Source organism: Ornithodoros turicata, chromosome 2 (genome assembly GCF_037126465.1).
Source record: "Ornithodoros turicata isolate Travis chromosome 2, ASM3712646v1, whole genome shotgun sequence".
In the NCBI taxonomy this organism is placed as follows: Eukaryota; Metazoa; Arthropoda; class Arachnida; order Ixodida; family Argasidae; genus Ornithodoros; species Ornithodoros turicata.
In genome coordinates this window covers 132,056,962-132,081,598 of record NC_088202.1, presented here as the reverse complement: position 1 = coordinate 132,081,598, position 24,637 = coordinate 132,056,962, and the positions used below count along the sequence as shown (strand labels likewise).

The following is a 24,637-nucleotide window of genomic DNA, read 5'->3' as shown; positions in this document are numbered from 1 at the left end:
AAATTATACCAGCGTGTACTACCATGTTCATGGCAGTGTACCGAGCGAGGCGAGCGTGCATGTGGCATTAAGCGTGACCATAGCTCGCGGTATATACTTGTGTGTAGTGGGTGCTAGCTTACACCGATGTCAAGTGCACGTGAGAGATGGCAGTCATAAACGCAAACATTGACTAAACCAATTATCGTACCCGTGTGCATTATAGTGACCAACAACAAAACCTGTTCCAGGATTTCAGGCAACTTGCTGTACGGAGTAATAGAAAATAAGTAAATAAAAATAAATGAAAAGATCGAACGTGGAATCTAGGGATGGGGGTGCCAACCGAGTCCTCGAGTCCCAGCCTATAGGCTAGGATTCGAGAACCGAATCGGAACCGAATCGGAACCGAATCCCAGTGCCCAATATTACGAAGCTGGAACGCGTGCAAAGGCTCGCCCTTCGCTTTATCTGCGGCTCATACGATATGCGATCATCTGTTACTGCTCTATACAAACAGGTTAGTATTGAGCCGTTGGCACACCGTCGGAAATTGCATAGACTGAAGATGTTTTTTCAGATTTTAGCTGGCGAATTGAAAATTGATTATCGAAATTTGTTTTCGCTGAGTTCCACTCAACAGAGCAGAATTCGCCATTGCCGGCATGTAGACACTTTTCGACCGAGGGTGAACTGTTACCAGTATTCTTTCGTTCACCGCACCGCTATTGAATGGAATGCTCTTCCAAACAGTGTTGTATGTGCCCAGTCGTCGCAGTGTTTTTGTGATAGATTACATGCTACATATACGACTTAGTGAAATGTTGTTGTACGTTGAATGATGTATGTACATTCATGCCTTGGCCGACCTCAGTTGGCTGGCATTATAGTTAAATAAAAAAATAAAAAAAAAACTGCGAATCGAATCTTCCAAATTTACCAACCGCGTTTGTTCGTTTCTTTTTAAAATTGGCGCCTCTGGAGTCCACCGAAAGCGCGATTGGCCGACGGGTGTTTTCTTGTTTTTTTTTGTTTGTTTACATTGCTCTGAACTGAAAGAGCTCAGGCAGGAACTCTCATCACAATAAGTTTAAAAGTAACACGGTTTGCTTTTGATTGTTTCTTAGTTTTACGGAAAGAGTGCAGACTCGAGAGGTTATGTATTTTTCCTGTAGTCGATGAACAACATGTTAGATAAATTACATTTAGGAATAAATATCCGGGTATGTCTCCCCCTGAAAGTGATTTTTTTTAAATTAAACAAAGGTATCAAATTTTGGTTCAGAACACTTCTCAGCAGAAGCATCTTTTCCCCTGACTTTTTAAATTATTATTATTATTTTTTTTTTAAAGAAAGGATTCGAAACATTCGAGATTCGTGGACTACCAGGACCTTCCTTGGATTCGGAAAATTCTCGATTTGTCCCATCTCTAACACAGACCAAGTTGAAGCGAGCGTTTGTGTCCCGTCGTCGTTTTCAGCATGGAGCCCCGTCAGGAACATCGATTTCCTTACAGACGGTCGATTCGCCCGTCGGCAACTATTCACCACACGCGAAACACACACACACACTAACAATTAAAATGTAAAAAGAGTGAAAGATACGTGGGAGTAATTTATCACTCACAGTCTATCATACCTTGTGCATATTGCATAATACGGTACGGCGGGGCCATTCACGGCATTGATACCGAGCTTTGAAACACGAACACTGCGCCCCAGTGTTCCAGTTTGCTACAAAGAACAAACGCGCTGCCCTCGTGGACACGCAGTAAATGTCCAAAGTGTCCAAGCCGTGACATAGCGCAGACGGCGGGCGCCATTCTTTCATGGCTTTCTCCCCTGCGCTTCAGGTTGCCTCCCTGATGTAAGCAGAGCAGGGCGGGATGTCTGAGGAATGCACTGATTGCGGGGTCTTCCTTCTGTCCACTCAAATTCCTCCGCCTGCCAGCGCCTTTGGCGGCTGCTGCATCGGCTTTTTTTTTTTTTTTTCCCTACGGTGGAACGCCAGCAAGTTCTTCCGATGGGGGGAAAGTGCACTGGGCTAGTGGAAGCACGCCTGGAATGCGGCGACTGGTAGTTGTGGCCTGTCTCTCTGATGCACTTCATTTGCTGCACTGAGTTCAAGGTCTGAGACCGTGCACTGTAATTGTCCTCGCTGCAGGGTGGGAAGAATGTGTTGAGCGCTGTCTGGGGCTCCGACGTTAATCTTCTGTACAGGCATGCAAAGTGGTCTAAAATTGTCGACCGACAGTGGATTGTTGGCGGTTTCTGATGTCGCCCTTCCTCGGCTTTGCTAGCCATTGTCTTCCTTATATGGAACGAGGGAAAGAAGCACGGAATGACTGGATTGAATTGGATTTGAATAAAAAAAAAACAGTATATGGAGATTATTGGTCCAAAAGTGTGGAGGCTTCCACTCTTTAGTACTGCGAAAGGGTGGTTAATAGTATAGAACGGCAGGGTATGGAGGGGACGATCGTATGAACGAGTGAAAAATGATCATGAAATGATTCAAATAGAATTCAAGAAGCGCGGAACGTGAGGGGCAGCCAGCATAGGAATAAATATGTGCCTTTGAGAGCCACTGGAACTGTTCGAACCGCTCTCTTTTGCATCGTGAAGCCTTTAAAATGCACGTATGTTTTTCGAAGGCAAATAAACACACGAGAGGTTATGATTCGCGGGCAAAATGTATAGTTGAAATGGTGTATAGCGTTGTTGTGGAATGTATTAAATGCCAATAATTCGGCAGTTTGAGTGCATAAATGTATCTACTGTGTTTTTTTTTCTTTGCTTGCAAGCTGCACTTTTTCTTTTTTCTTTCTTTTTTACTTCCTCTTGATAATATTCAAGCTGTTTTGTTATTTGTTTGTTTGAGAACGAGAGAAAGTTAACCGAATCGGCCACCTCATCATCATCCAATGTATTTGTTTGTCTTCCGTTCTGTTACCACCCTGTTGCAGGTATTCTGAGCGTGCGATATCCGTTTCTGTTTCTGTTACCTTTACCGGCTATATTTTCGGTATAATACCGTTTCTGTTACCTTTCCCTGCTGAGAACGTCTCGTGCACAGCAGTGACGAAGAGCGAGCAGCAGTAAGCAAATAAAGCACACGAAAACAACAACCGCAGTCTGTACCTCTTATAGAAGATTCTGCATCTTGCACGCAGCTGTTTTTTTTTTTCTATCTTTTTTCCTTCGTGTCCAATTATAGTTACCGTCATGTCAATAGCGTTTTGTTCCTTCTCCTTTCAGAATCACCTCCTCCGCCGTACAGTAGGTTTCCACAGGATGAAGTCTTCACACAGCAAGGTAAGTAGTTGAAAAAAAAAAAAAAAAAACTCTCACCTCCTTTCACACACACAAAAGAAAAGTAACGCGTTTATTTATTTATCTCGTTCTTTCTACTTCGCAGATCGCGCACCGAGCGAGTCGGCCCTTGGTTCTCTTGACTCTTCTAGTTCTTGGATGTACAGAAAAAATAGTAAGCTCTCGTCCAGTCCTTTGTTTGGCCACTCTTACGCGCTAACATCGTGCGAGAAGTGTTGATGGGATGGAATATGCGGGATACGCCCTATAGTGGTGCTTTTTTGGACGCCATTATATATAGCTTTAAGCCGTGCGCGAGACGACGTCAACAATTTGAATTATATGGCACGCACAAAACAACTCGTAACGCTATAGAACGAAACGCTATATGCGACGACGGGTTGACCGAAGGTCGTTTCGGAACGAGAGCGCAGGTTTACTCTTTGCGCGCGCGCTCCCTGGGTCCATGATATGACTGCTTTTTTTTTAGACGGTGACCTCATCGTCCACTCAGGCTCTAATTTAGCCTGTGCCTAAGCAATAACGGGGGCGATGATATAATACTAGCTAATGAAGCGGCGCCACTGAGTCAGGTGTGTGTGGCGTCAGCCTGGCGCGAGGACTGCCACGGTGCCAGCAGAGAAGCACCGGCTAGTAAAATAAACTGTCTTGTTTCTCGTTTTGAAAAAACAAAAAAGAAACGATGCGTTATGCAAACTGGAACCAGTTGCCTAACCTTCTCTTCTTTCTTTTTCTCCCCTTTGAGCTCGTCTGCTGTGAAAATCTCGCAGATTGCCGCCGGTCTGTTTTTTTTTTATCTTCTTTTTCTTCTTTAGAGCGGCGACGTCTTCCAGTTTTATGGCTACTTGGACGGTATTACCTTTTCTTGACGATTGCTTTCTGTCCACGAAATTTGTTCTTTCGCAATGACTGTATATCTATATATACACATATAGACGGGAGCCGTAAAACATGACTGAGATAAGACGAGGACGTGACACCCAGTTAAATACGCTTTGAGAAAACTGGTAGGCGGTGCACACCAGTAGTCGATGTTGGCTTCTTTTAAGCGCTGCGACGGCCTGGCGAGTGAAATCGTCTCGTTGAATCACGCTGACGGACTAGTTAATATGCCTGAAAGGTGAACTTTTTTCTTCTTCTTGTTTCCATGCAGTTTATGTCTGCCCAAAAAAACGTGGCAACGTCGTGCTGAGCAGATATCGTCTGTCGCGTGTTGCTTAAGCGACCTGTACTGGAGATCTCAAGACCTGGACACGCGCGAGGCGTCCGGGGGGGGGGGGGGGAAGGAGGGCACGTGTTCGAGACTAGCCTGAACTTGCATTTATCGGTTTCAGTTTAACACTGGAATGCTTTTGAAAGCCTAGGTCTTTCTTTACATATCTGTTCGCCACTTTGCGAAAAGGCGTTTAATCTACACTTAGATGGGTTGCGACAGGTCATCCCAAGTTATCGAAGATACGCGTGAAAAACGCTTCTTTGCGTCGATGTGAACCTATTGAAAGTTTCATAGCGAAAGAGGAAATAAAAGCGGAGCAAATGGGCACTGCGAATACCGAAACTGATGCGGCTCTGACATCACAGCTCCCCACCGCCGCCGCCAGTGAGGCATCGCACGAGAAGTCACGTGCTTACCGCTGCCAATGGGAATGGACGCAACTCTGAGCTCTGTGACGTCTGCGGTTTACTCGGGAGTGTGTTCGAGGGCTTGTATCTCGCTAACTACGATACGTAGAATAATAATTCTTTTTGTCCTTAGTAGTCTGGAGTGCAGCACAACGCGTCCGTAATGTAATTGAAAGTGTCCCAACCCTTTCAACACATTTCGCCTCGCGCGCGGCACGCATTTCCTTAGTGGCATTTCACGTTCAAAAATCCCGCGCATTCACGTGACCAACCCAAACAAATACACGACATTTAGAGAGTAATGCAGGTAGCAAGTCTTTATTGTAGGACTCATCTTTTTTTTTTTATCCCGTGTCAGCACCGCAACACAACTATGGCCATACGCGACGTACCGACGTGGACAGATAGCGACAGGGGTGTTAGTATGCGTTTGCGTCCTGGGTTCGAACCTACCACCTTCCTGTACGACCAACGCGCGAATGTTGCATACACTCTGTCTGATAAATTATGGGCCGGTGTGTTCTATTGTAATGGTACACGGGCAGAGTCATTCGCAGTGGGCAGATGTGTCACGCTGTACGCTCCGGGTGGTATTCCTGGTGCACACCCGTAAGTGGGAACGTTATTTATTCGGGTGCCTACGCTTACTGCGTTGGGTCCTCCAGCGATCCTGCGCATATGAACAGCCGTTGCTAAAAGTGACAGTCGCCTCTGGGAACGCGTGTTTGAAACAAGTATACCACGATGTTCCGCATTGTTCGACAATCCAGTGTTTTTTTGTTTTTTTTGTTTGGCCAACTTTTTTTTCTCCCGAGAAGTGCATAGATATTAACTCCAAACCTCCTTCACGACCTACGTCACGGCATAGCCGTGACCAGCATAATGTCTAAGCTGTTCAAGGAATATTCGTTGCTTCTTTGACTCCTCTACATTACTCTCAGGGTGTCTACCAACTTGGAAAACCTGGAAAATAGGGAATAGTCAGGGAATTTTGATGTGACTGGAAAAGTCAGGGAATTGTCAGGGAATTTGGCTAAAAAGCAGCTGAAGTCAGGGAAAATCGCAGACAAGTGCCGTGATGATGCGCGGCGAATCGCGAGTGCCGACCGGTGGTAACCGAGAGGCGATGCCGCAGCAACGTTACTGCGAGTAGCAGTTCACCAGTACGACAAGCTCTGACGCAGAAAAGTAGGGTAGCCTCACTAATACTTAATAAACGGTCTGTTTTATGTCGGATCTGGTATCAAAACGTATCAGCAGGCACCAAGCTCCCTTTTGTATTTGTCAGGGAATTCGCTTGAAATAGTCAGTGAAAACCTGGAAAAGTCCGGGAATTCGAAGGCTGCAGTTTGGTAGACACCCTGATCTCTGTGCGCTTCTGATTTATTTGCCTGCTTTAGGACCGGGGACCCACCTCTGAGCATAAAGAATCACGGACTCTTTGTCTCCGTCAGCTACACCCCGATTTGGCATGCGTTATTCCGTCGTGGCGCCCAAATTACTCGGGACGTCCCCGAAGCGGCAGCCTCCGATGCGGGTGGTACTATGTACAGAGTAAAACACTGTGCGTGCGTGTGTACACTAGCTTCATTCTTTCCAAGCGTGTCTCCCATGCGTTCCAGTGCGAAATTTGTGCACGGAAAAAACCTCTGACTTATTGTCTCTGTCTAGACGCCGTACCAGTGTGTCGCAGGTTGCTAATTGGCGAGAGCGTCTTTCTTTTGCTCGGCTACAATAGTCCATAAGCGCTCGTATAAATCAACCTGCTCGTGTCTGATTCCTGCTTCCTCTACGCCCTTTATTTCCTTTGTATAGTTCCTGGGTACCCCCACTCCGGTGAGGTCCTAATATATTGCACCCGGCTTGTTGGTTGCATGTCGCTCCAGAGCGGAGCGATTCACTAATTGCCGTGACGTGCTCTCCTAGCTGGGAGGCTTGTACATTATATAGACACCGTTAAATGGGGGTACATTCTACGCACGGGTATGAAACTGTGGGACGCAACCTTTTTGGCGCGCGCGCGGAGAATCCCTGACGTATTTCCCCTGTCAGCTGTCCACCATTTATCGCACGCCGAGACATTGTTCGTCTCTAATTACTGAGAACACTCTCTGGAAGCGACTGTCTTGACTATACACAAAAAACGCGATTCAAGCAATGGGCGCCGCCATTAGCGCTGCCACCTCGTGGTAGTCACAGGAACTGTGCACAGGTGGACTGCCGTTTGCAGAGTTCCTTCGTTTTCCCGTGTGTGTGTTTTCGTTCGTGTTCGTGGCCGTTCGTGTTCACTTCGTTCCGATTCATGTTCTCCCGCTCGGGAACCGGTGTAGAACAGATATCGCATGGACCAGCACTTCTCACGTGAACAACTGTGCATATATTGCACGCGTAAGCAAGCAACTTCATTTTCCTTGATCTTTCGAACGTTGATACGCTACTGAGATGTTTACCGGATGACTAGTTATACGGTATGTCACATTATCGTCAATCATACTCATTAAAGACGGCGGCCACCAGTTTTCGTCCATATGGGAAGAGCGATTTTGGCAGTCCACTCCTGTTGTATCGTCGCTGGGAACGAGGCTAAGTAGCGCACGGAAACTAGTGGTTTGAGAGTAACGCGACAAGGTCTATACGGATACACTCTGAACGTACTATGCATTCACGCACGGGGGCGGATTGCGACGTTGTCCAATTAGGCTCGTCCTTGTGCGGCTAAGCACGTCATTATGTATATCGTGTTGCCAGTCGTCGGTTCCAAAAATGGTAGCGGGCGACTGTCGCGTACTTGATGGTCGGTGTCGAGTTGCCCGTCTCCTTGAGCCGCTGGCTTTAATTACCCGGTGGATACGATCTGACCACACACGAACAGCCGACTATCTGCAGCCCTCGTCGTATCTCAGCTGCAGTTACAGTCCTGAGGGAGGGGGGTCGCGGTAGCGCGACAGTTACATACACGCGTGGAAGCAGATAAGAAGTGCCCGCCATATTTTGTTGTTCGACACGCAGGGCTACGACGGGGGTAACGTCGCTGTCCGCTCTATCGGCCGTCTTGGATGCGTTCTCCGTGTATATCCGTCTCCCCTGCAGATCAGATGGAGCGTGTTCATGTTTGCGAATAGGGTAACAAAAGCAACACCAACAATCAGAATTTCAGATCATTGCTTGGGCGTTGGTGAAGCTTATATGTTGTGGTTGTTTTAATTGAAATAATTTAATAATAATAATAATAATTAATATAATAATAATTTAATAATAATAATAAAATGTAATTGAAAATTTAAATAAAAATAAAAACTTGAGGGTATAGGGTATTCCATTCGTAGACCTTACAGCTTACGTTCCTACCATTTGACCGCTAAACTTCGTTTTGCATTTCATAAGGAGCAGCTGTAAGCGCAGAGGTTTGTACGTGCACAGTCGCGGATATATTGTTGACGTTGGAAAGCAAGTTTTTCCTTTCTTTTTCCAGCCTGGCAGCTGTTCGTCGTAGAGATTCGAAGTACAGTAGAATTTTTCGAAAGCGTATAACTCTGCAGTAACAAAACGCGCTGGCTCGAAATGTCGTGTAAGTGTGCACATGATTTGCGTGATTTCGAATAACCTCTAGCTGCGATATAAAAACACACTTCCATCGGCTCACCTTCTGATAATTGCGTTCGCAAACTGCGAGAATTTCTAAAGAGTCAGTCCTATAATGCCACTGCCATATAGAGGAGAAAATATAGCGGAACCAACAGCTAAATAATAATAATAATAATAATAATAATTCGGGGCTTTACGTCGCAAGACAACTGCGATCATGAGCGACGCCACAGTGGTCGGTCTGCGGATTGATTGATTGATTTTTAAAAGAAAAAAATGGAGAGTGGTCTGTGGATTACTTTTGCCCACCTGAGCATTCTTTAACGTGCGCCAAAATCTCGACAGACGGCACACCATTCCATCGCGGAAGACGACGTGTCAGAGCAACTTGTACTCCCACACCAAGCTGCCACCGTCCTCGGTGGGGGTTTCGAACCTGCGACCTTGGGATCAGCAGGCGGACACGCTACCGACTGATCCACCGAGGGCAGCGCGCAGTTAAATCTGCTAAAATATTCTAAATGGTGTCTCACGACAGCGTACAAGAGCGCCACTTCCAAATGCACATTCCAAATCAATCAATCAATCAATGCCAGAGCGCGACTAAAAGTAAGAGCATTTCTCCTCCTATATATAGCAGCTGCGTTAGACAGTGACGCTCTCCACGGCTCTTCCTCTTATCTAATCGGGGAAAGAGCTCGAGAGTAATTTCATGTGAACACAGCTGAGAGGGTAGCGCTGTGTGTACGTGACAACTAAAGCGTTCTCTGGAGGAACGTCCTGCAAGCAGCTGGAGAAGGGCTCTCCAACTATACCTATACACTCTAAGAAAAAAAGGAGTACTTTTACTCCTTTTGGGGAGTAATTGCATTGCCACAAAAAATAGTCTCTTTCGGGAGTAAATGCACGGGAGTAAATGGATGTCACAGAGTGGAGACCGCATTTCACGCGCTGTTGTAAGAGTCGCAGGTACATAATTCGTGTGCATGCATGAAAATACTTTGAAGCAGACCGTCAACGGTGATATATCGAGTGATATAAAATCTTGCGCCATACTAGGGCACAATCTGCGAAGAAAGATGCGCTAACTGTTTCTTACTCTGTGTGGCTGGAAAATTGCTACGTTTTCTGAGTTATACAGCCTTATGTCGTTCAAATTGACCAAGGGCACATATTTACGTAGACTGTTGCATTCAGGAGACCATTCGCGAAGTTTAGTGACAATTGGCAGTCCTGGGGAGTAAGTGTCGGGACTAAATGTTGGGTTAGGGGACTAAAATGGGGAGTAATTGCAGACTAGGGGAGTAGAAGCTACAATTACTCCCCGTTTTACTCCTTTTTTTCTTAGAGTGTAGAGGCAGTCGCGTCACCCTCAAGATGGCGGAGAAAAGAGTGACTGCCGATGAATAAATAGGGTTCTTCATTTTCGAGTTAAAAACCTGATTTTTCATGATAGTTCCCCCCCCCCCCCCCCCGAACACGTTTTCAAGAATTTTTGGTAAAACCCGATATCTACCCGAAACTGAAACCGATCTATCTGATCTGTCTACCCGAAACCCCTTCAACTTGTCGTTAGGTAAGCCGTCGGAAAAGTGAATTATAATATCAGCAAGGAGAGCTATTTGTGACAACCTACTTGTCCTCCTTTTATAATTCCCTCCTGCAGGAGTCAAAGACGAGCTTTTTTTGGAGCTCGGGCAAGTGTTTGAATACTGCGGTCATTCACTACCCCAGTTCCGAGCGGAAATATAGATAAATACAGTGAACCCTTGTTAATATGACCCCCGATAATCTGACATACGCGCTTTACGATGGTACTCCTGGAAAACAATGCAGTGAAACCTCTGCAAATCATCCCCATTAATATGACAATTCCTCACTATGACCAAAATTTTCGGGAACGACCATGGTCATAATAACGAGGGTTCACTGTATTTGTGTTTCTCGTCCCAGTGTCACAGCAGTGGCTTGTTTCATAAGCCTTTCGTTTCACCCGAAAATTCTCCGATGACATATCAAACAGAGATCCCGATTTCTCCCCGTATTCTCGTGTGTAAGCAGCACGCAATTTTTCCCTCCTGAATTTGAAAAATCGTAAAACCCGAAAACGGAGAACGCTATGAATAAATCGCCCTGCTTCGTGCCTTCTTCCACGAGACACGCGTCAAAAATTGCACACATAACTAACCACTGATCTCTATGTATAAAGGCTGGATCGCGCATGGGAGAGGGGCTCGTGGGGGAGAGGCGTGCCTTCGGGCCGCCATGTTGGGAGGCCCTAAAGCGCTGTGTGTGCCCATAGAAAACAATGGGAGGCAACAGAGATTGTGAGTATTTATTGCGCTGCAAGCATTGGTCGTTGTTTGTCATCACACGATTTTGTAAGGTGCCAGTATACTGATGTATCCTAACAGTGTTTCACAGGTGTCCTGCCGTTCGATTCTTAATTACGTTATGTTTTTCATTCCGAAACTAGACCGTCACTGCAGTGCAGCGCTGGGGATTGTACTACAGCACGTTTCCCAGCCAATATTTCAATAAGAAACGACTTGAGGTTAACAACAACCATGTATATAATATCCCGTACTGCGTTCTGGACAAAAATTGTTCCATAAAGAATGGTCCGGGAAAAGATATACTCGCATGGCAGAAAGAGATCGTTCTGTAGAATCACAGCCGCAATGTTTTAGCCGTGTATGCGTTTAGTATGATTTATATCAAGCATCGCCTTAGAAAGAGTCTTTTAGTAAACGACAGCGGTGCTTTGCCTCGCACATATGGACACACCGAAGCAGCCCAAATAATTACTTCACGCATTTAGATCACACTCGTTAGGACAGTTAATCAGGTAGTGATGTAAGCTTAATCAATTAAGTTACTTAGAAAGTGGTAACACCTGCTTGAGACACAGGACTTATCTCTTTTTGAAGTACAGCCCTTTATGTTTGTTTGCTTCTTCCTTTATTTGTTCTGATTATTTGCAGGCGCGATTGTGCCAAACTGAATGTCCTTCTCCAGCACTCACGTGCTTTTGTTGAATAAAACTGCAGCGTGAGAAAAGCTGCTTGGGGACGGGGTCCTGCTATCCAGTGCCGACTTTGTCATGCTTGTTATGTGGAGCATGTTCCAAAAAATGCAGCTCCACGTATGGTCTTCAAATTGCAACAGGACTATTTGGAGCTTGAAACAGTTGTGATTTTGTCATTTTGGCCCTCGTGTACTCAGTCTGTGAAACGCAAACAAAAAAGTCTAACACGATATGCTTTTGTAATGAAGATCACTGATGATGAGTAAAGAGAGTTCAAGTTTATTCAATATTTTATATCATTCATTATATTATTCAACATTTTATGTCAAGTTTATACAACATCAAGTTTATTCAAGTTGAAGATTTATTTCTTGCACTTATGCGTTTCAGGATACAATGAACGTGCAGGGAGGTCGCAAAAGGCTACATTTATTGTTTTGTGACCTTGCTACAATGGCAATATATACCTCAGGAATGACAATGTACACGTACATTATGCAAATTTGTTGCACCCAATTTTCATACATGCTGAATTTTAAATTTTTGTTTTGCTGCCTATGTGTTCAGTGTATTACAAATTGCTTAATGCAAACAACACTTTGTTAATTTCAAGCTTTTTGCTCTCATCTAAGATATTCCTATCCTGGAGGAACTGCCACTTCGACACCATAAAATATTCAGTAGGTTTCACTCTGGCAGGCCCCGCCACTGCAAATTTCCTGAATTGAAACCCTTCAAACTGTGTCATAATCTTAAATACGTCAATATTTCTGCAAGTAGTTGACATGCTGGATGACACTCTCCCTGCAGCTAAGGCAACCACAAAGTGTTCCAAGAGGCCGAAGGTAAACCTACAGCTGCATGAGTGTGATCAACAGTAGGGCATTCTCAATAAATAATTTTCTTCTTATAGTGTACATGTGCATGCCTATTAACTGGAATAATTATTACTGTTCCCTGACAAGTTTTAATTTCTGAGAGTGTACTGTAGAGGCTGCTTAGATCTACAACAGTTCATACAAGGTATTATATACTGTGAATGCCTTTAAAAATCCCATGTGACACATATGCCTTTACTTTCTGGAGGTGCTGTGAAGTTTGTGGGCATTACGCAGGTTCTGCACCCATTTCTTGAGTATGTCGAGGCAACTGTGAAGTAACCTGCATTGATGATGATTATTCCAATTTTTATGGTGCATCAACAACAAAGGAAATAATACATCAGAACATTGGTTTGGGTGCAACCAGTTAAAAATGAATATGTTGTTTAATAAATGCATTGGACAAATGTTAAAACATCAGTTTAAAACATGGTTTACAATCCCAGTATCTTCTAAAAATTAAAAAGATTAAAAACTATTCTACAAAGAACATGGGGAACTCTTCTAAAAAGAATTATAATCTTTAATTATTATATTCCTGGGTGAAGGAGCCTAAAGTGTAAGGTGTGTTTCTGATGTGAACATGTAAGAAAATATGCAAAACTCAGAGAGGCTAACCACAGTGCGTGCACTGAGGTTGTTCCTTCCTGTAAAGTAGAAACCAGTGGATGAGGAACGTGATACTTACCTGTACACCCAGCCGTATCACACTGCACAGATTATTCACTAGGTAGCCCCCATGACGAAACCTGTATTGAGAGACCACTTTTGCCTTAAAAACTGCTACAAATAGCACGACACGCTACAAATTATTACTATCGTAACAAGCTGACGATACAGCTCAGACACAAAGGCGTTATTCAAGTCGCGCCACACCACCGTTACGGAGGATTCTTTGTCACAAATCAAACCAAGGCACAAAACAATACCAATAGATGAAAAATTGTGACAATCGTGGTCTCATTATGACGTAATACCGAACTTGTGCGCGAAGGTAATTCAAAGAAATGAATGTGGCACTTGCCTCCGCAAAGAACACCGTGTACCATGCTAGCAATGCATACAAAAAAGCGCTCGAGTGCTCGCACATATATTGATGACAACACTACCTGTGTAGTGTAACATGTTCTTTCAAGCATATTATGCACTCAAACTGTATTTGCCGCCGGGTAAAATGCAAGTGTGCTCGATTGAACGTCGGAAGAGCGATCAAGCAACCTGCATCCAGTGTTCGTTTTGGGCAAAAAAACACTTCATAATGGTCAAGTAAATATACAGAATGGACGCCTACTTATTCCTTGATAAAGAATTACTCACCTGTATAAATTTAGGCCCTGTAACCCTGCCAGTACGGTTGGTACGACCGTAATTGCAAGAAGTTGCCATGATCGCTGCGGCGACTGTTGTGAGCACCGTAAGATGGCGGCCGGTTTCTTCACGCTCGCGCTCCCTATCCGCCATCCAGCCTTTTACAATCGAGATCAGTGTAACTAACATAACATAATATATAGCTTACCATACATAATATAACTCGCGCGTGGTTTCCCGCTGTCTTCTTCGTTTTCGTTCACGCTGCTCCTGTGATGGTATCTTTTTCCCTCTTCTCCTTCTCGACATTGAATATTCTTCTCCGCAGTAGTTTTTGTCCTGCGTAATTGAGCAGTGCCGTTGCTGTTTGAGTTCTGTAAACCGGGAAACTTTATCGCACACGAGGGGGAAGTTGCGACAGTTTCGGGTCAGCGCGAAATATACCTGTCGTCTGCTGTTACTATCATTCATTGAATGCTTCTGCTGGGGTCCGCTAGGTGGCGAGCAGCCAGCTGGAGAGGGGAAGAGCGTGCCTCCTGTCCGTCGGCGTAGTGGTGAAGGAGCGGCCCAGACTGTCATTCTTTCCCTGTCATCCTTATCGTGTAGTCGAAGAGGGGAAATAAATGGACAGAACGTCGCTGATGTTGCGGCGAGAAAATCAGTGCCTTCAACGTGTTGTATGCGATGCTGAAGTCGGTCCGGGGACTTCGATTTGGCTTTCGGTTTATGCGTATGTCTCGTTTCCACTCCCTGGTGTACAAAAGCTAGCAGTTCCGCATATCGCACACAGCGTTTTGGAGAAGGCACTAATCGAGTATGCGCAAGAGCGACTTTATCGGGCGAGATATCGGTGGAGTGGCATCAGAGGTAGTTTAGTGCACGTGACCAGCTAAGCCTTACACCACATCTTCCCGCATATCCCCTGCGCTTTCCCACGGAATATTTCCGTTTCTGCCGCTCGTCTGCTGGTGTCGTCTACCAGCAGCCCCGCTTTCAGCGCCCTCCTTCACGTTTTGAACGAACAGCGTCGTTCGGATATCCCTGGCAGTTCTTCGGCGACACCTTCTTGGGGCGTGCTTTCCTCCTCGCTCTCCTCCACCTATATCTCGACCGATAAAGTCACCCGTGCCGATACCCGGTGATCATAGTGGGTATAGATAGGAGAGAGTTTTAGTGTATCGTACGTTATAGACCTCTCCCTGTTTGTAAACAAATGACGTCATAGTGTTCGACAGCGCCACCAGTTTGGTAGAGTTGAACTATGCTCGAAGCTAGGGGGCGAACAAGTTCGCGCCCGAAAGCCAGGGATTTGAGGGGATTACGATGGCCCCCGAAAGGGACGCGACCTTCGGTCCTGCTTTTCTTTCAGTAGGAGGCAGCGAACAACTGTCCATTCGTGGAACCCAGCCCTCCCCTTCCGAATTGTTTCGGTTTCAGTCTGTCTACCAACGTCATGATGACGTTTCTCGGGTAGAGGTTTATTGCCTTTGCGTACGTAAGGGATAGCGTGGTGTTTCTGCGCTCTGCGCGAAGCTCTCTTAATGCTTTGCGCGTGCGCAGAACCACCAACGCTATCCCTTACGTACGCAAAGGAGATAGCGTACGGTGCACTAAACCTCACTAGTGCTAGTAGACCGTTGATGACGTCACCGTGAAGCTGCCGTACCTATCGGAACCAATGGCAGCGTGCAAATGACTCAGAATCGTATCTGTTGATTGGGTGTGAAAGAAGCTCTAAAAATTGCTGCGTACTATTTTGAATTTTTTTAAAGAAACTTGGGCAACGGGGAAAATTCGAACACTATACCACAGAGTGTTCTAATAAAGTTATTCAACTAGCTCATACTGCTGGCGACCTTAATAATGAAGAAACCGGCAACTGATACGACGTGCGTCGTATTCATACGGGTAACTCCGATCACGGCAAAATGGGACGGCAACAGAATATCCCAAAAGCCCCCAATTTCGGCATGCACCCAACATTTGATGCCTTTCACAAACTAGCACACATTGATCGCAACAGTGCACCGGGACATCTTGAGCACTAGTCAAGTGAGGAGCATTCACAGATTCTTGACCCTTTGGAAGGCTACTCTGTCAAAAAAAAAAAAAAAAAAAAAGACAGACCAGGAACCTTATGAGCCGGATACCGTGTCGTAACGCGACTATATCGTAGCTCAATATTTCTTGGGCCAGATGGAGCAGGAACAGCCGCAACGTGGTCAAACCAAGCGAGGGTGCGCGACCTGCACTGCCCGAAATTTTGAGCAGCGCCGGCAGAGGGCATATACGACGCTGGCTCTTCCGGACGAGCACGCCACTCTTGAGTACAACAACGCGTGCAAACAATGACACCGAAATGGAGCGCATGCGCGAATGTCGGGACTTATTTTCGCACTCGCCTCGCTGGCCTCACGCGAACTCTTCGGTTTAACAACCACGAAAAAAAGGAAAAGAAGAACGATATCAAGCTGTCACGCTTCGCGTGTCGTGACCTGAAAAAATAAATAAATTATGATAAAAAAATAAATAAAATAAAATAAAAGTTAAAAAATAACCTCTCACCGTGTGTCACCGCATCTCGACGTCAGTCAGACCCCACTTCGCAGCAGCTTCTTTCCGCTTCTCAGCGATAAACAAGGGTAAAAGCGCATAAATATTTCTTACTCCTGTTGCGTTCGACTGCCGCCACCGCGGCGTCGGCAGCGTTTGACGCGACCTTCCACGTCCACCAGGCTCGCGGTGGACGTTAACGCGAAGAGCGCGAACAAGGAAAAAGAAAACGGAAAAGAAAGGAACACACAGAGTTGTACGTAACGCGTTACTAGTAATTCCGTTACTAGTAATCAATTACTTTTTTCAGTAATTTTTTAACGTAATCAATTAATTTTGTGAGCAAGTAATTTTCCAAGTAATCTGATTACAATTTTCGGTAATCAATTACTGAGTAATCGATTACTTTTTTAACGTTCTGTCAACAATGGCAACTCTTTTCGGAAAGCCAATCTGTTCTTCTGTTCCACCACGAGTTCGACTTTAGCAATGACGCAGAGGTCACTGTGGCGCCCGTCTCTAGTCCACACGTGTTCCATGCACGCCACAGTAATATGATAATCCCTTATACCGCGACCTACTGGAGCAACAGTAAAATAGGTGACTGTATTGATAAATTGTGCCGGCTGAACATAACAATAGTAACAAAACGAAGGGGATGTTTCGACGGGGATGTTTCGATGTTGTTATAAATGTGTATATAAATCTGTAATAAACCCGTGTATGCGTTTTGTATGTTGCTTTCAAATGTATTTGTGAATTTCACTTATCAAGTATGTTGGTGTCTCGTATTAGAATTTGCAACAAGATCTGCATGGTTACATTCACTGCAGGCTTGATGGCTTTGCTATGGCCCACAATTTAAAAGTAACGGGAAAAGTAACGCGTTACATTTTTAATCGGTAACGTATTACATTTTCGATGAAGTAATTTGTAACGGTAAAGAATTATTTTTCGCGCAGTAGTAACAGTAATTGTAATCAGTTACTTTTTTCGAGTAACGTGTACAACTCTGGGAACACACAGGGCTTGCGGTTGGACGTCGTGCCTGCTTTTATCGAACGTGTCCAGAGTGGCCTGGCATATGTCAGCGAAATCTTGAAGACCGTGGTTCGTATAGTCCACAAGTACCGTTTCGATTTTTTTTTTAATTCGGAATTTTTATATGTGCGCGCTAAGAATACCAAGGAAAATTGTCTCCAAGTTTCTCTTGGGTATTCTAGGCTGATTGCGTGGGTCGATCGTCTGGATTAAACGACATGTGAAAAGATTCGCTGAGAAGCAGCAAGTTATAAGAATGAGCAGGAGGGGGGATATGTTTAACGTGCTGAACGTTCCAAGCTTTAATGATTTTCTAAGCTATGCGGCCGTTTTCTTGTTTTCTTCTTTTTTTTTTTTCGTTTACAGGTTTTTTATGGACAAGCTATGAGAGCAGCATAGCTGTCGTTTTTTGCTGTTGAGTTTTCGGCTACGAGAGTATGTAGTTATGAGATGAGATGACTAATTACCTAAAATTCATTAATTAACTCTTCAGTTAGCGGATCTCGAGCAAAAGCGAGATAGCAGTATGGGAGGCGATCCTCGTTGAAAGTCATTCTATGTGTTACAAATCCTGAAACGCACACGTGCGTTGAAACACCCGTAGCCGAATTTCGAAACCGTGAAACCCGAAACCGAAACCGCTACGACAGGGAGTGCAGGGAGCACAGCGCTCATTCCACGCCAGAGGTGTAGGGAATGCAGGAACGCAGAGCGATGGAGATGATTGGAGTAGGTAAGATAAGCATAGATAAGCCAGATAAGCCTCCGTCGGGCGTCGGCGAAGGTGACGAACTCTTGAGGCGCGCTTTTTGGTTTCGACTCATTTGTATAGCGAAATTCAGCGACGGATATTTCCCGAATCAAAGAGTTAATTATTGAATTTTAGGTAACCAGCCATCCAGTAGTTACATATGCTGTTCGAGAGAACGTTCACCTGGTCGTAGTACCTCAACTGCGTCTATACTGCTCTCATAACTTTTTAATTAAAAATCTGTAAAGGGTAAAAAGAAACGCCCCGTATAATCCGTCTAAATATATTGTAGTTATATAGTTTTATAAACGGTGCTCTTTGCTTGGTTTAAAGAAAAGAAAAAAATTTCAAACCTGTACCCCTCTGTATTGGGAACGTTGTGGGGTATTCGGTATCAAACGTTATTCTCAATATTTATGGCGCAGCAAAGCGTAGAAAAATAAATAAATAAAAAGAATATGGGGGCGCGATATGAGCCACATGAATTTCATTTTTAAAGTATATTTTTTTCTAAAATCTCTTTGCGTGCGGAATTGTACTGACGAACTACAGTGAAACGGAAAACAAACGGAAATACTGTGAAACGGAACGCGAGCATTTTTTGTAGATAATTCTCGCACCCTCTTTCTACGCACAGACCATTGCCACTTTTTTACATTCTTTAAAAAGAGAACATTAATTTTCCCTTTACGACATAATGCCAACGCAAAAGTATCCGCTGCATGACCCATAGCAGGAGTGCTGACTCGGGCAGTCGCATACTGCACGCTTCATCCTATTTTTCTCGCGCCAGCGACTAAAGGAACACCCTGTATAAATATCTTTTACGCCTGTTGCGCTCGCCGCCACCGTGGCGTCGACCGCGTTTGACGCGCACACTGCCTTCATTCCAGACGAACAAAAGAGCGGCAACAGGGCACGAAAGAAAAACACGCCATTTGCCTGAGACCTCTACGTCGACCCCATTTTTCCAGCCGTTATGCCTGCACTATGTGGAGAGCGGAAGTTCGCTCTTCCACTTTTATTTTGCTTCAACCGCTGCGACCCAGCCTCGACGGCGTCACTTACCTGAAGAGCGCGTCAGGCCGACGCCAGCAAGCGCGCGTGACGTCACGTTTGGGGCCCCCTTCGACGACGACGGCGCTTTCGCTGCCCGCATTTGCTTCGTTAGTGGCGTCGAAGCGTGTTTTTATTGGCAGGCTGGCGTGGAAGGTGTCAGTTGGACTGTGATGCCGCCGCGTGGAGGTTGCGTGAAGCTTGGAGTGCCGTCTGCGGCGATACGATACTGTCGTCTGCTTTCGACAGGTCGAATGACTGTTAGTACGGCGGCGTTGCATTGACGGGGGGCTATTCCTCGTCAGTGTGTTGTGTGAGCTTTATTAAAGGAAATGTCATTAGGCATCCCTAACAATAGCAACATCGCTGCTACTTCGCGCTATATACACCCTGCCAGGGACGATGACGTCAATTCTGCGTGGCTTGATGGAAGGACAATGACATGTAGAGAGACGGGAAAGTATACGGAACGTGGATGTATGCAGTCCGGGACGGGATTCCGCGCCTGTTTTCTTCATCGTTATTTTGTATCGCATATTTTCGCACCCATTTTCTCGACGGCTTATAGTAAGCTAAGCTTTTCCATGGTGTAACAGAGGACGCGGTGGCGTTCTATTGCAGATCGATAAATACTATTTCGACAGCCATTAATTCTCTGTACGAGCATTCAAAAAATGTATTTCTTCGAGTACAACTCGTGGTCAGTGTCGTCGTACCGTGTGTCTGTCAGTGCAAGCATCGTATCTGACGTTCGTTTGGTGCTCAAAGCGAGGTCAGAGTCGGACTGAGTCGCACACTTTCTCCTTCGGAACGGGGTTCAGGTTCAAACACGCGACTATCTTGTTTTCACTTCGGTTGGCAGACGTACACACGTCTACAAGTATAGGACGACATACACGCTAACAATTGAGGGCTTCCCTATCTGAAAAGGCTTCTCCAAGAAACATCCATTCGTACACAAGTACTACAAGCGCTCCTTGTAGTGTTGAGTCAAACCCGCTGTTGGTCAGATAAGCACAAGACTGTCGGTCTTATGGACATCCGTACTTGCAGAGCCTGAACATGGCAGGGAAAAGCGTGTCGAACCAAATTTTTGTTTGAAAAGGCGACTGAAACGGAACAGTCATTTCTGAACATACTGAACTGAACGGAATAGAACACATATCTCTGACGTACGAAACATTACATGGCAAAAATCATTCGCATCTTTCTGTGATGTAAAATTATTTTTAGCTCCTAATATGATGTAACAGCAGCCATGACTTGAGTATTGTGACGACAATGACCGCATGAAATGATGTCTCCAAAATGGCAGAATTGTGCGCGGACGAACTGGTACATAATTACAACAGTGAAACTCAAGACACGGAAGAAAAGACGACACAATCTCAAACACTGTTTTCTTTCGTGTCTCGGATTTCACTGTTGTAATGTCTCAAAAAGTCGTTAATATTTTCTAAACAAAGATTGTTAAATCGAAAGCAAACACTGCGTGCCACTGTAGTATACATTGGCATGGACGTATCCCAGATTCTCCAAAACATCCTCAAAGGAAAAGTGCTGCGAAACAGAGCGGTGCCATTTTGTGCAAGAAATTCACACTACGTGCAGCTGTAAACGGGGACTGCAAGCAGTACGAACCAAGCGTATCAGTCGTGCCGGCCCTGCACAAATTCGTCAGGTTCGATAGAACCACCGATTCTTGAACAAGGACTTTATTTAGATGATGGTGCGCTAGCTCATTGAGATACGGCGTCGTTATTTATTCGCACAAGAGACACAGGTAGCGCATGAATGGTATCGCATTTAATATCTAAATACCCTATGACTTTCGTCGCCGTCGGCTTATGTGGGCCGCAAAGCGGTGGTGGTGATGGTGGTGGTGAGGACCCGTACCCACGTGCGGTGCACATGTGCGGAAACCGGCTGGGGGCTGCCGCTGTGCGGCAAGAAATAGTGCTTGCCGCCCAGCAGCCGCTATACCGCTTGCGGTTTTCCCGGCTCTCGAGATGACGACGCTGTCATACATATTTTGCAGGCTGCGCGGGTGGCCGGAAGAAAACAAGGGCGCGACGCAATCTCCGCTGACCACCTGATTGGACGAAGATGCGCGGCGTGCCGCTAAAAGTCGTGCATTGCGCGGACGAGGAAAAAACGAAACGCGGAGGTGGCTTCTCCCGCACCGTGCAAGCATTTTCCGCTCCGCGTACGCGTTACCGCGCGCATTTGCCGCATGTGGGAACGCGGCTTGATGGTGGAACTGCTTGCCGCATTAGCGGTCGATCGGGCCAGCAGATCAGCGCCTACTCCAATCATCTCCATCGCTCCAAAGCACGTGACCCTCTGACGTGGAATGAGCGCTGTCGTCCGTTTGCTCCCGATCGGCGCGGTTTCGGTGTCGACTCATTTGCATAGCGAAATTCAGCTATGCGTATTTCAATGCACGTGCGGCGTTCAAGGATCGTTGAAATAAATGGAATGGCTTTTAACGAGAATTGTCTGCCATTGTGCTATGTCGCTTTTGGGTGATTATTCATACCGCCATTAAGCCTGCATACACTGCTCAGGAGAATGTCCTCTTGGCGGTATAATCTCATAGCTTTTTTTAATAAAAAAATCTGTAAAAGAACAAAAAAGAAACTGAAATCGCGAGCATTTTGTGTTGGACAATTCCGTGTTGGCTTTTATTTGAGCTACTCCTCAGCAGTTGATCAGGGCACCGACAAGCCACGTACTCATTGCGCTATACGAGGTTGATGCTCGGTATACAGTCAAACTCCTTTATAGCGAACACCTTTTTAACGAAAATACCACTACAGCAATTTTTTTTTGCTGTCCCGCTGGAGCCCTATAGGTCCAATAATGGACAGCCTTTTTAACGAAAATACCTTTACTGCAAATTTTTTTGGCTGTCCCCTGAGTTTCGTTGTAAAGGAGTTTGACTGTATTTAAAAAAAGAACAGAAAAACGAAAGAATTAAAACGACGCAAAATACTAAAAGGGGGTGCCGTTCCGCACTCGGTTCCTGCAGAACATCCATGCCCCGTGGTTCCTCTTCCCCCCTTCCAGAGGAGGCGAAAACAAAATAAATAAATAAAGGGCAGAGCCTAACGGTGCCTGAGGGAAAGAAGCATGCCAGGCATTCCGGGCCCTGCCCTCGCCTATCACAACAACGATGTCCCTTTCTGTCGTCGCGTCTACCCCTGCCTCCGGTTTGGAAGTGTTGCTGCCGCTATACGACCAAACCGCCCCCTCCTCCTCGGCTTTCTGTTACGCTTTTATTTTCGCGACTATTATTATAGTAAAATTGCCGAAATCTCGCAGGGTGAGTCCAGATCCGCAGTTGCAGTATATGGACGCGCTCTTTAGGAAAACTGCAGCCTAACAACGGCACGCTTAAGCCCCGCCATACATACTATAACACCCAGCCGCATCAATCTACGTCGCGGTATGCACGTCGCTACGTGCCGACCACGAAACTATAGCAGCCCTTTTTTTTTTTTTTTTTTTGCTGCAGCTGGTAGCGCTGCAATATAATTTCTCCGGCGGAGTAACTCTGTCAGGATTGACGGACTACATTTAGTGCCCTTCTTAGGTTTTCAACACGGGTGTAATATTACGCAGGGTATATTCCGTTTACGGCATACTAAGTGGACAACAACGGGAAACTATAGGCGGAATATTAAAATTATAATATCTGACGTTAAATTTTCTTCTTATTTTTTCGGCGCATTATGGCCATAGTTGTCGATGCGCCATGAAAATCCCAGTCATCGTCATCATCATCATGTTCTTCTTTTTTCAAACCTCATAGTGGAAAGTCGTTCGTATCATTGTCGAAAAAGCACGCTTAAAAAGACAGGAAGGCCGATGGTACAACGGGTGGAGAGTGGGAGGCAAAACTCTCTTTTCAGTTCGATACGTGAACACAGAAAGCGTGGACTGTACGAGACAACACGAGTCGCATCGCATCGCAGTCGAGGTACATACGCTTTCAGACGCAAGGAAATGTTGCGTCTATCTGCGGTACATTACGTTGCTTGCCCCATGTAATCATTTTTCCGTGCATTCGGTGTTCAAAACCCCTGTCAGAATATCGATGATAGTTGAAAGCAATCGCCATTGAACTAAAGTCACTGGATGTAGTGTCTACATCCAGTGACTTTACATTGAACATGCGCGTAGCTCCACCTACCGTGCAATGTGCCAAGCTGTCGGGCAGCATTGGATGCAATGCTCCTTCAGAAGTTGACACGTTAAAAGGTAGGTGGCGGGACGCGCATGTTCAATGGTCATTGGTTTTAATTATCATTGAGCGTTGCTCGTGTGACGCCCTGGGTTTAAGTGAAACGAAACCTGATGTCAGCGACACTTCTTCGTAGCCCTGTCTCAAATTCGTGGGTGGTGGTGGTAGAGTTGTAGTGGCTCACAGATTCACACCTGACTCAATGCAGCTTCTTGACCAATAGTACGCGGTAGAGGCAACCTGACGTTGATGTTAATCGCGACAAGAAAAGAAAGAAAGGCAGTAGTTCAAGTTCCTCTTGATAGCCCATCGTGTTATCATCCCGTGTATGTGTGTTGATTAATTGATTGCTTTTAAGAAGACAGTAGCTTGAATTAAGAGAGCGATATTGTTTCCAAGGGTTTCCATTGATCAGGGTTGCCCTCAGCAACAACAACAAATAAGTAATGATCATCTAGTGGGATGTTTCGTCGCTGAGGCGGCACCCTATCCCATTGCTTGAGGGGGAAGAAGATGGTGAATGATGATGAATGTGATGGTGAATGGTGCTGATGACTAATGGCCGCTCCGGTTTGTTCATTCGTGCAATTTTTTGTTGTAATTTGGTTTGTTCCTCATAGCTCAAGCCAACGTTGTGGAACATAATGGGATTTCGCACATCGATCACGAACTAGGTTGTTTAATCGGGTGATTCGTTAAACTTCAGAATTTTAAAGTTCGAATTTTGAATGCGCCGTTGCGACAACCTACGGCGTTTGCCAAATGCGCCACGTTTGGTGGATATCTCACCATCATAGCGGCTGCACGGACTTCGACGCGGATATGCGGGAAATGTCTTTTTTTTTTTTTTTTTCGTCTTGCATCTGGTGTCATCTTTCTGACGAGCCGTTCCGCTACACTGCTGGGAAGATGGGGGTTGGTAGCGTATTGACGGTGGAGGCTATAAAAAGACACCCTTGCAAGTATCTACTTATAAAAATGGAACAGGGCCACACACAGCGCTCAGGGCGTACTCAAGGTTGCTTATTGTCGGAGGGGTAATGGTGCGTGCACGCGTATCTGGTAGCCTACACAATGTGGCATGCTCGCCGGGAAGAAAGTCTGACACGTTGTAACCGCGCGGCACTGATTTTTGAAGCGGATCTTTTTTTTTTTTTTTTTTTTTCTTACGCGGCGTTGATACTACCTCAGAGGACCAGCGAGATGTCCTTCTATAAAGTTGTCGTTATTTTTTTTTTTTTTTTTTCAGCGG

At 45.5% G+C, this 24,637-nt stretch overlaps 1 protein-coding gene across 4 annotated transcripts; it reads right to left on the bottom strand.

Moving 5' to 3' along the window:
* Nucleotides 1-11,873: 11,873 nt before the first annotated feature.
* On the bottom strand, nt 11,874-19,233 carry LOC135386156 (uncharacterized). 4 transcript variants are annotated; one of them, XM_064615921.1, is made up of 5 exons: nt 14,183-15,250; nt 13,947-14,112; nt 13,748-13,880; nt 13,119-13,179; nt 11,874-12,710 (listed from the first exon to the last, which is right to left on the bottom strand). In XM_064615921.1, the coding sequence occupies exons 1-5, from the start codon at nt 14,315-14,317 to the stop codon at nt 12,657-12,659; spliced, it is 549 nt and encodes a 182-aa protein (XP_064471991.1). In that variant the 5' UTR covers nt 14,318-15,250; the 3' UTR covers nt 11,874-12,656. The 4 variants fall into 4 exon arrangements, 1 of the variants encoding a protein (XP_064471991.1); XR_010420615.1 differs by adding an exon at nt 19,152-19,233 and having other exon boundaries at nt 11,874-13,179; nt 13,748-14,332; XR_010420617.1 differs by lacking the exon at nt 14,183-15,250 and adding an exon at nt 19,152-19,233 and having other exon boundaries at nt 11,874-13,179; nt 13,748-14,077.
* Between the last annotated feature and the right edge of the window lie 5,404 nt (nt 19,234-24,637).